Genomic DNA, 12,539 nt, shown 5'->3' on the forward strand with positions numbered 1-12,539 from the left:
ATAGCATTCTGAATAAAGGAAAAAATAGATCTCCCTGAACTCCCTTTAGACCTTACTTCTTATGCTCTTCCTAGGACAGAAGGGCCCCCTGCCAACATGAAGTCAAAGGCAATTGTGCCTTTCATTTAAATATGCCTTTCTATCACCAAGCATAAAGACTAAGACAGAAAAACAAAGGCACTTGGAAAGTGCTCAAGATGTAAGGGCATTGTTGCACCATAAGCCAGGCTATTATTTCCCCTTTTGTGCCCTTTCCTGTCTTCCTCAATGTAAGCACCCTCCCAGTTTTTTTAAAGTTGCAGTTCTATCATGACAATGCTTTAAAACCATGCTTCACATCTGCATCCATACAATCAGTTCCATGTGACTCTGTCAGGTTAAGGTACATCTTTATTTCTCAAAACTAGGCAAATAAATTATACAAATTCAAGTACAAATCGTATTTTTTCACTAATACTTTAAGAATACAGTTTTATGTCACTGGGCTTTTTGTGCATCTTTTAATCTTCTATTAAATATTATTCTCTTTAACACATTTTTTTTTAGAATTCACAATTTAGCAGATTATTCACAGTCACAATTCTCATAGTTTAAAACACAAGAGTTCCTAATTTCCAAGGCTTGTAACATTTTGCCTGAAGGTTCAAGAAAAAAAAGTTAATAGAATTCCCATGATAAAGAGTATAAAGAGTATCTTATAATACAAATGAAGCATTATGTTTATCCCAAGACAAGATAGTATGACATCCCCTTGGTAAACATTCCATTATTTTTCTGCAAAAATCTCTTGTACATGTATTTTATTGACAGCTTTGTTTTGTGACCGGTTGGTGAGATTCCATCAGCACAGTAACCTATTGCTTGGCCCATTAAAGATTCTTCTGAGATACCTGACAGCTGTGTATTCATGAAGATGTGAGCCAGTGAATCAGAAACAATTGCTTGCACTGAACTGGAGTTCCACATTGCCAACAACATCCAAAAATGTTTACAGTTGCTGCAGCCACTGGGAAAAGAAGCATGCAGCTCCTCACAGGAGTGATGGGTGGGAAAACTACAAAACAAAATATGGACATTTCAAATGAAACAGTATCATCTCTAAAAGTAAATTCAGTCCTAAATTTGGTCCCATAAAGAATAATGTGTTGGAAAACATAGCATTGGTCTATCTAGATGAGTAGGTGCAATGCTAAGCAGAGTTACACCTTTCTAAGCTCATTAACTTTAATGGATTTATGAAGGGTGCAACTCTGCTTAGAATTCTTCTGAAAATACCTTTTTAACTATCCTGGTATTTACCTTTTAAATCATGGAAATGTACAGGAGACATTCTATTCCACCTGAAGCCATCAGTAAGTCTGTATTGCCTTGAATACAGTCATGGTTTCACACTAGGAGCAGCTGAAGCAGTGGCAAGCATTTACTTGTACCCTGGTAAATACTGAAGAAAGCAGCACAAAACAATTTACCGTTGCATGATCCAGATTGTGATGGCTGAACTACTCCTCTTTGCGCTCATCTTCCTTGAATTTCAATGTCACTTGCACTTGTGCATCACTTCAAAAATCAGGCTCCTAATTCAACTTATTATAAAAGATCAGCAGACATGCAGGGAGACGCCATTTCTCTTGAGGTACAGGAAATGCTAATGAAGATACGTTCTCCTCCACTTTTATATTATTAAAGTTTTTTTTTAAAAAAAGAAATTGTTAAAATAAATTGTCTTTAATTTTTTTAAAAGTCTGCATAGTTGCAAAGTAGCTTTAGTAAAAAGTTCTGTTCACAAAGAAATGCTGAGCGCTCGTTACATTTGCAGCAGCAACTGGAGGAGTTTATGTTGACCATTTGCAGGTAAAGGGAGATCCTGCTACAATTTTTACATGTAAGAAACTTTTCACAGTTATTACAGCATAATTGCTTTTTGGAATGACCAATTAAAAAGATTTGTAATGCTAAACAGAGAGAAAATATATCAGTGCAGTACATTCATTCCTGAGTCTTGAAAACTAAAAATAAAATGATAAACCAACCTAAAACTTTAGCTCTTTAGAAGTGCAGAATCCTTCATGCACTTGGCTCATGTTTTAGTTATGTCTAGTTAGCATGAAGTCCCATTGCAAAACAATAAAAATGTAATCCACAGGAAATAAGTGAATAAATGCTGTGCCTCTATACAGACAATTAGAAAGCAGAGCGGAAATTAACTGATGCCTGCAAAAGAGGGGGATAACGCAAGTCAGTTAAGTACAGATACTGGTCATTCCCCAATATCACTGAGCATAATGACGGACTATAGACGAACAGAGTCTACAAAACTGAAAGCAACCTTTAGGCATTTTATCAGCAGGGCACCTTAAAAATATACAGTATTTCTGTTGTTCCCTTAACAAAAAAAATTGCACTAAGGTAAACAAAACTGTGACACACTTTCATATGGTATCACACTGACTTAAAACTCAAACCAAAGCCCTTGGGCAGAAAACAGCTTCTTCTACTGTGAAGCATAAGGAGGGCTCCATATCTTGGTAGGAGAGTTGTTTTCTCTTCTTGATGGTATAGGGCTGAAAGCAGCTGAAGATGGAACAGGAAATTCAACATCTACCAACAAAGAACAGAAATGATTATTTTCTCTTCTTCTACCAGTTATTTTCAATAATTGTCTTCAGGTAATATCCAGTTCTTACTCAGGTGGTGAAGCTGTGTCTGGTCATTATCACTTCAGATTGCAGACGGGGCTCATATGATTTAATCATGTATAGTACATTATTCCTTCATACAGAAAACAGGAATGTCAAGACTTCCTCTTAACAGATTTCTAAGTTTCAGACATTTTTTATATGGAGGAATATTCAGTCCATAGGCTGTTTGCTCAGTTCAGGCAGGCAATCTCTCAGCAGTATGGCCCTCCTACCCTTCCTTGCATCTGAGCTGGTGGGAGAAATGTGGAGGCAGAAATGATGTTGCATAACATGTTGAAGTCTCATCCAGGTGACAACCCAGATGTGGCATCAGTGTGTCAGGCAATGTTCTGAATTTCCCCCAAACTCTATGGTATTCCAGAACGTTGCCTGATGCACTGGCATCACGTCAAAGGTTTCAACTGGAAGTGATATTTTTGCATCATGTGGTGTTATTAGCGCCCCTTGCTCAGTCTCCAAACCTGATGATGGCCTGGTAACTTCCTGCTGCTTTGGTACAGCCTAGACACAGGTTCACTTCTTCAGGGAGAACTGGGACTAAGGTAAGTAATGCAGGGATAAACAAGACATGACATAGAAGCACATATGCTATTGATAGTCCACCTTTCTTGCGAGACTCAAGGCAGATTACACAGTGTAGTTCAATACAATCAATGGCTGGGGCATTCCATAAACATTCAGTAGCAAATAAAATAGAGTAAGGATTGCAGCAATTTGAAAACAAGCAGAAATCTGATACAGTTAAAAATAATGCTATAAACTAAACATAAAGGTAAAGTGGAGTACCGAGTCATTACTGACCCATTGGGGGCCGTTGTATCATTATGTTTTCTTGGTAGACTTTTTGTTACGGGGTGGTTTGTCATGGCCTTCCCCAGTCATCTACACTTTACCCCCAGGAAACTGGGTACTCATTTTATGTACCTTGGAAGGATGGGGGGCTGAGTCAACCTTGAGTCAGCTACTTGAACCCGGCTTCCACCAGGATCGAACTCAGGTTGTGAGCAGAGCTTGGGCTACAGTACTGCAGCTTACCACTCTGACACATTACACGATGCAGAACTATCCAGTAGCAGCATTTCTACAGTCTACAGGTCCTATAACATTACAGCATATCTCTCTCAACCATTTCCTTACAATACAGTCCTATATGCCCTCACCTGGATAGCCCAGGCAAGCCTGAGCTCATCAGATCTCAGAAGCTGAGCAGGGTCAACCTTGGTTAGTAATTGGATGGGAGGTCTCCAAAGAAGACCAGGGTTGCAGAGGCAGGCAATGGCAAACCACCTCTGTTAGTCTCTTGCCATGAAAACCCCACCAGGGGTGGCCATTAGTCAGCTAGATGGCACTCTCCACCACCACCTGCAGAAAGCCCAGAGTGTGGGAGCTTTCCTCATCTTTTCTGCTTTGTAGGTTACAAGTAGACATGAGAAGCATAATAAAACAGGGGGACACCTTTCCCTCTGCCCACTCCATCATTCATCTATTCATAATTGCTGCCTTAGATGCTGACTTTTTTTAAAAAACGGAGGAAAGACACAATTGACTGTGTGTCTTATACAGTCTGGCCTTTAGCTGAAAATGAGTATTTGAACTTACTTTCTGGATTTGGTTTTCTTTGAATGAGAACCAGTACTCTCTTCCATAAAACAGCAAGGCCCTGTTCAGTAGGAAACTCCACTTTTTTAGTGTTGGAATTCCCAAGGCATGGGAATAACTAGACCAACTAGAAAGAGGCACATGCTTACATGCTTGATGGAAGGCAGTTACACAGTTCTAATCCCTTCCAAGGGGCCAATCAAGATTTCAACTAGTCAAGCCCAGAGCCACCTTGAATCATGAGGAAAGGTGGAGTAAAAATATTTGAATAAACATACATACATACATACACACATATATTTAAATGAACTGATAAAGAGGGAGCTGCAGCGGCTCTAAATTTTCCTCTCCGTGTTTATTTTGGGCACCCTCTCCTGAGACATATAACCAGGAAAATATAGAGTCCTGAGTCCCAGTGCAGGAGAGGGAAAAGGGAAACCTAACACTGGCATTAGTGTTTATTTGAAATATTTGGGGGGGGGGGATTGCAAAATGGCAACCAGTCAAAAGACAAAGTTTATATTCATTAATGAATGTATTTTTTTAAAAAAATTAATGAATTATTTTTTACTTGAAAAATTATGAAGTGGTTCAATGACAGTGTGACAGTGAGGATGGGTAGACTATGCAGTACATATTACACTTTCCCACCCTTCCTTCTACAGGATTTACATTTATGATTTTTACTCTCTCTTTCTATGCACGGCATCTGACCATCTAAAAAATAACCAACATACTTCTTTTGGGACCCATGTGCTTTTTGACATGGAAGTTCCACCATTAATGTGATCCAAAAGAATGGTTTGCCCGTAAGACTCACACAGTTGAATTCTTCCCTTAAGTACAGGGCTAAAACCAGAGTCACCATTAGCTTAAGTGAAATCACAGTAGCCACAGTTAAACAAAACATCTGTATCTGATGTTAAAACCTAATTTGATACGAGTTCAGTATTTTGTAGGCCACTATTATTTAAAGTGTGTGAACCCCTTTTTCTAGATACAATATATGTTCAGTTGCAATTATAAAAATTCATTTTTAAACAATTAATGTCTGCTTACTGTTTTGTCTGTGCTGGGGGCTTCTCCTTGGAGTAAATGCTGGGTGAGTTTTCTGTTCTTTTGGTGAAAAAATGGCATAATGAACTGAAAGATATTGTGAAATGAATGTCAGCATTAAAATCAATTATTTAAGATTACAGCAAAAATGCTGAAAAAATTAAATAAAAATATGTTAACAGAATATGACTCTCTTACCTATGATCATAACAGCTGTCCCTGCCAGCAGTGCAAAAAGGGTGAAGAAAATGATCTGATAGGAATCAAGGAAGTGATATAATAAGCTGGCTCCATCTGTAGAACCAACTGAAAAAAGAGGTTCTAATATTAATGCTTTAAATATTGATTTGTCTTCCTAAACTGTGGCTACTGGAATTGGTTCTTTCAAACATTTTATTTATAAATACTTATTTTGCAGAAGCTAGATGCTTGGCTGAATTTGAGTACAGTAAGAATTTTCAATACAATGATTTTAAGTGTGGGCAAGAATGGTCATATATTATTTCCAAGCTTCCCCTCGACTAATATCTCTTGAAAATGTTTAACCACATTCCTTAAATGCAGCTCTAAAGTATAAATGAAGACAAGAGTGCTGTTTCCTATTAAAACTATGCTGCTGTTTCTAAAGGTTCCTAAAATTCCCATATATGCATTCAAATATATTTGTGCATGTTTTTTGCCTTTCACAATTGTCTTTTTCAATTGCAGGATTGTGTGCTATATCTGATGCTACTTTGAAGGTCCTTCAGTTTTAGGAAAAACATTGTGATGTAGTAGGAATGAGAGACTTACTATGACCATAGATGAGGCCTTTCAGTCCTGCATTAAATCAAGGCTGGAACTGATTTTTTTTTTTTTAAATTCCCATGCCAAAACAAAACGGAAATCTTTGTGCAAACCTATGTTGTCAATGCTGTGCCAGCATTGCTTGATACTACATACAATTTTGTAGAAGAAACTTGCACCATTCTAACTCTAAATATGTCTACTTAGAGTAGATAAGAGGGCTCCTCCGAGTCAGAAATATCTATTGGATATTTATGGGATGAGCCATTGATGTGTATTAATTATTAGAAACTGATGTGTATTAATTATTAGAAATTGCATGTTGACACTTCAGCACTTCGCAATTCTAAAATACATTAAAAAATTCTTAATATCAATTTATTCCTTTTGACCTTCGAGGTTTCTTCATTGATATTGGTTGTTCCTAAATATGTCTACAACACTTAACGTTAAAAAAAAAAAATGAAGGCTTTTTCTACAGTTTTTTCCCATTGGTTCTGGCCCCATACTGCTTCAATTTACCGTGAGTTCAGCATACATTTTTTGCTTTAGTTTTTGCTTTGGATTTTTTGGTTTTCCCTGTTTTTTTTCTGGTTCTTTTGAGACCACCTTTATCCTGATGTTTATCTGGAAGCTGATTCTGAGTTGTTGTTTTCCTGGTGCATAATGTTTGTTTCGGTTTTGTTTGTCCCACCCATTCCCACACACTTCTTGATGACTGGATGTTCATCACCGTTGAACCACTTCTCCCCTCACCTTCCTTCCCTCCCTCGTTTTCTTTTCTTTTCTTAATTGTCATTTTCATATTGATATATCGACCTACCATTGTAATAAGTGCAGCAGGTTCTCTGAATTCCCAGCTTTCATTTAAAAAAAAAGTCTCTAGTCCCTTCCATTGTGGGAATATATATTTTTCTTAATATCTCCACAAGAGAAGAGGCTAGAGACTTAATTTCTTTAAAAAATGAAAGCCGGGAATTCAGAGAACCTGCTATACCTTTTATCACAACAATTGATTAATATATCGATATGAAATGGACATTTTTTTAAAAAATGCAAAAGATCTCGTGGCCCAGAGGAAGGTGGGGGTAGCCACTTCTGGCACCAGAAAAAGCAGTACAGTTTGGAAAGCACATTGCTGTTCCGGGCTCCATCCCAACAGAGGTTGGTTTGCCCAATGGGTGCTGCCCTCATTCTCCAAGCTCTGTGTCAGCCCAGGCAGGGCCCTCCAGTTTGAACTGGGGGGTGGGTGGGTGGGCACAGCTCCCCTTTTAGGCTTTCCCATGCAAAGATTTGCCCATGTGTTCATTTTCAACCATTAAAAAATTAAGCCCTTATATCGATCTATTAATATGAGCATGCACAAAATTTTTTAAAAGGGTATCTGCTGCCACTGATGACAACAGTATTGTTACCTGAAAATCCTGATTATTTAAGACATGTGCAGAACAAAATAAACTGACTCCACAACTGCAAAAATTCAAATGGAGGGCAGCTATACAGAAGAACTGTACCCAAACTGATTCCAATGCCTGGGAATTCTGCTAAGAAAATTGGGATTATATTGAGTGCACGGAACGTGCATAATTCCAATATAAATTGTATATACAGAAAATATAAACTTACATTTCACTGCGATAGTTCTGTCAGATACATAAATCATTGTCACTGGGATAGTGATGGACTGGTCAGTAACTCTGCTTGTTACAGTAAGCGTGGTAGATAAAGAACTTTTGCTTGACAGTCTTGGATCTGATAATCTGACAGTGTAAGTTACATAACTTGGCAAGCCATACGATCTGTCTTTCTCAAAAATCATTATCATAGGTGAACCTGATTTCACCTGAAAAATAAAATGTATTCTTTAGGGAAAACATACAGTACTATTCAATTTGGAGCAAGCCAAGATCACTATATTTACTTGAAGGGAAGATGACCTTGAATGTAAGATAATCTCACTCACACTCTCTCTCACACACACACACAAATTGTTATTGGATATAAGTGTAACTTATATGAGAATGATCTGAAGAAGTGAGCTGTGACTCATGAAAGCTCATACCCTACCACAAATTTGTTATTCTTATAGGTGCTACTGGACTCTTGCTCTTTTCTACTGCTACAGACAAACACAGCTACCCATCTTGACCTATCTTATATGAGAATGTAAGCTGACCTTTCCTACTTTTGAAATGGCTCCCCTTTCTCCATGTGTCAGCAAAAAGGCAGGAGAATCTGGATGCCTGCTGGGGTCAAGGAGTGCCTCCGTTTCTTCTGTTGCAGGCCTGCACATGCACAGTACCCATCTGCGACTGCACTGTGACCACAACGATGAACTGTAATTATCATACGAAAACAATTGCTATGGAACCCACAAGTGCATTCCTCTCAAATTGTGTACATGTATTTTGAACTAGATCTTGCTAAAGCCCAGTTTTGGTTCACAGTGGTGATGGAAGTGAATTTGATGTACTAAGGAGCTAACCTCTTATTTTTCCAATTGAGCTTAGAGCTTCCATTAGTTTCTTCTAGTAGGATCATGTCACATTCACATGGCCATGTGTGCTAATACTGTATAGTGTGTGTAAATAACTTTTTGATGACTCCTTCTAATTTGTCTTTGAGCTGAATCACACTGAACATGGAACAGGAGGTCTGTGATGAGGATCTCGCCTGTATTTTTCTCTCAAAGGCATAAGCAGCAGTGGAAGACCTTGGTTTGGACAGAGGTTGCGGAAATGGGGGAAGGGGTTAACCTTCCACACGTTTTCTCTTGTGGAGAAAACAGCTTTGGGAGTAGTGTTTGGTGCTTTGCATTGCAAAAATGGCACAGGATAAAGGCTTAACCCACTCTCTACTGTGGGTCCAATCTGGATCAGACCAACTCGCAGCTGCTTTTGTCTTTTAAAAAACTCACCAAGACCCTGATTGCACATCATCCAGATCAGTCTTTTGTCTGAACCTATGCAGACAGTCAAAAATGATTATTCACTCCCATGGAATTTTACCTTGTTTTGTCTGCATCATTCACCAAAGAGAATATATCCCTCAGTAATAGCACTGTAGGCTGCAGATGTTCACTGACTGCTTGTTTCACTTAACCTATTCATGGTAACTTATGCTAAAAACTGGGGAAAATCAGCCTTGCTTTCACTATAGATATCTTACATCTTTTCACTATGGTGCTCTTTAAAAAAATCTCCATTTTGAAAAATCTCCATTTTGTTTCTGTCTTACAAAAGCTCTACCTAAGTTACCAGTAAGTATTTCTTGTGACTTACCTCAAGGTTCTGAAGAATTTCAGTGGCCCCAAAAATTTTCACATCCGAACTTGGGTAATGATTACTTAGAATAATTTCAGTCTCATTAGCATAAAATCCTGGATTCAATGGCACATCAGCACCTATGTGCTCCGTAGAGAAATGGCCATTCTGGACTGAAGCAGTTACAACAAGAACAGTTTTGCTTATGCTCAGTTGCTTTAGTTGTTTGTCAGGAAATCTGTGCATTGTGATGGAGCACGTATAGTGTCCTAAAATCAGTAAGAGTATGGAAATTAATAATTTAAAATTTATTTTTTCCTCCTGACTTTCCAGACTACTTCGTTGTTGAGTGTGCAGCAGTAATTATTCAGAAAACAGAGTTGCACTTACCTGTAACTTATGTTCATCTAGGTCTTTGTGCAGGAACACATTGGGACTGCGCTTGTGCAGGCCAGCCATCCGGAGCAGGATTCCAAAGCTTTTAGGCTAAACCGGGGAAGGGGGGGACTCTCTCACAGACCGCTCCGAGCCAGCTTTTCCTGCCCGAATGGTCACATGGTGAGGAGGCCACCCTCCCTTTCTCCCTCAGTTCTCCTGTGCCGCCGCAAGCCCCAGGTAACACAACTAACAGTTGTGTCTCTAACAGAGAGCTCACAGCGGGGTAGGAGGGAGGGAATGTGTTCCTGCACGAAGACCTAGATGAACAGAAGTTATAGGTAAGTGCACCTCTGTTTTCATCTATGGTCTTCAGTGCAGTCTCACACTGGGAGACTACCAAGCTACTTACCGAGGAGGTGGGGTGATGCTCTCAGGTGAAGAGTGATCGAAGAACTGCTTGTCCCACCACAGTCTCCCTCCTGGCATTGATGTCCACCGCATAGTGCTTCACAAAAATCTCTTCTGAGGACCAATTCGCCGCCCTGCAGATATCTCCCAGTGGCACACCATGCAGAAAAGCTGCAGACGTCGCCTGACCTCTGGTCAAGTGTGCCCTCAGACTAAATGGGCATGGGACTTTTGTTATTTTATAACTGAGTCTTAATTGCTAAAACCACCCACCGAGAGATGGTCTGAGCCGATGCAGCCTTGCCTTTGTTGTGACCCGTGAGGCAAATAAAAAAGGCTTGACTCTTGCGAAATGCTTTCGTCCTGTCTACATAAAATAAAACTGCTCTCTTAACATCTAAAGTGTGAAGTGTCTGTTCCCTTGGGGAAGTAGGGTTAGGGAAAAACTCTGGCAGCGACAAACACTGTGACACATGAAACTTGGAGACCACCTTTGGCAAGAATTGCAAGCTGGTACGCATCACTACCTTATCCGGGATTATCTGCAAAAATGGTGGGTCTATCCTTAAAGCCTGCAACACGCCGACTCTCTTGGCAGAGAGGTAATTGCCCACAAAAGGGCCACCTTAGCTGACAGTAATGCTAAACTGCACGTTGCAAGTGATTCAAAGGGCTTAAATTTAAGACTGGATAATACCAATGATAAGGACCACTGAGGCATTATCTGGGTCTGTGGGGGGTACAAATTATATAAACCCTTGAGGAACAACTTAGAGAGATAATAGGAAAAAACTGTCTTATTATCTACACTAGCATGGAAGGCAGATATAGCTGCCAAATGAACCTTGATGGAAGAGGAGGCAAGGCCTTCTTTATGCAGTGACACGAAATAATAAAAAATGTTAGTCAGAGGACAAGACTCAGGGGATATTCCCTGTGGTTCAGCCCACAACACAAATCTGTTCCACTTCAACGCATATGAACTCCTAGTAGAAGGCTTTCGAGCATTCAAAGTAATATTAGCTACTCCATCTGAAAAATGAGAGTTTAATGTTAGATGTAATCTGCCCTGGTCGTGCAGCCATGTCCTGCCAAAGTACAGTAAATCCGGTACTGCTGGAAGATGTACATAATTCCCCTTGGCCATGCTCTTGAGAGAAGGAAACCATGGCTGACGTGGCCAAAAAGGGGCTATCAGGATACAATTGGTCCTGTCTGCCATGATCTTGCATACTGTTCTCTGAATCAAGGGGACGGGGGGAAGGCATAGAAGAGGCCCCTCACCCAACGTATCTGGAATGCATCCCCTCTCAGGTCCTTGCCGAGTCCCCCTCTCGATCAAAACTTTGGCACCTTTGCATTCTCCTGTGTGGCAAAGAGGTCTGTCTCTGAGTACCCCCACTTCTGGAATATCTGATGAGCATATTCGTCCCGGAGCACCCACTCGTGATGAGAGCTTCCCATCCTGCTTAGGCAGTCTGCTTTTATGTTTTGGGAACCTGCAATATGGAGTGCAGAAAGTGTAATATTTCGGGTAGCAGCCCAGTCCCATAATTTGATGATTTCCTAGCAGAGCTTTGACGATGCTGTCCCTCCTTGTTTGTTTATATAGAAAACCGTCATCATGTTGTCCGACAATACCTGGACCCTTTCCCCCATTAACGTATCTGCAAGTGAGTTAAGGAAGTAGTAAACTGCTCTTAACTCCAAGAAGTTAATATGATGTCCTTTTTCGCTTTCCGACCACACTCCATTAACTGATGTTTCCTCACAACGCCCCCCCCCCCAAACCTCCAGGGAGGCGTCAGTTGTGATCGTAAGGTCATGAGATACTAAGCCAAATTGTGTCCCCTTATTCAGACTGGTAAGGTCCTTCCACCAATCTAGAAAACGCAGAACTTTCCTTGGAATCGAGAACTTAAGGTGAAGGGACTGACACTGAGGGACAAAAGCCTTAAGAAACCATAACTGCAATGGTCACATCCTCAGACGTGCTAAGGGCACTACTGCCATAGTGGAGGCTATAAGCCCCAAGAAAACCTGAATCAGGTGAGCTGACTGGAACCTCCATCTTTGAAACAAGCGTACCAAGGCTATTGGTCTCTTACTACGGCCCACTGGTAAATATGGCCTATTAGTGGTGGCATCTAGCACCACCCCAATGAATTGTACTACCATGTTTGGTTCTAAGTTGGACTTCTTTTTGTTAACTACGAGCCCCAAACTCTTGCAGGTGTCAAGAATCAGGTCTACATGTCAGCGCAGTTCCTCTGGTGAATGCGCAGTCACCAATCAGTCATCTAAATAAGGATAGACTGCACACCCCAGAGACCTCAGATGGGCTATTACC

General features: G+C 40.2%; 1 protein-coding gene across 1 annotated transcript in view; it reads right to left on the reverse strand.

Moving 5' to 3' along the window:
• Positions 1-483: 483 nt before the first annotated feature.
• Positions 484-12,539, reverse strand: part of NUP210 (nucleoporin 210) — a 155,813-nt gene continuing 143,757 nt past the window's right edge. Inside the window, exons 36-40 of the mRNA XM_054977076.1 lie at positions 9,422-9,672; positions 7,767-7,983; positions 5,553-5,648; positions 5,358-5,441; positions 484-2,598 (exon numbers count right to left, since the gene is read on the reverse strand). Of these exons, the coding sequence (XP_054833051.1) occupies positions 2,492-2,598; positions 5,358-5,441; positions 5,553-5,648; positions 7,767-7,983; positions 9,422-9,672 (755 nt within the window). The 3' untranslated portion in view covers positions 484-2,491. The remainder of the gene's footprint in view (positions 2,599-5,357; positions 5,442-5,552; positions 5,649-7,766; positions 7,984-9,421; positions 9,673-12,539) is intronic.

The sequence above is a fragment of the Eublepharis macularius genome, chromosome 4 (genome assembly GCF_028583425.1).
Source record: "Eublepharis macularius isolate TG4126 chromosome 4, MPM_Emac_v1.0, whole genome shotgun sequence".
In the NCBI taxonomy this organism is placed as follows: domain Eukaryota; kingdom Metazoa; phylum Chordata; class Lepidosauria; order Squamata; family Eublepharidae; genus Eublepharis; species Eublepharis macularius.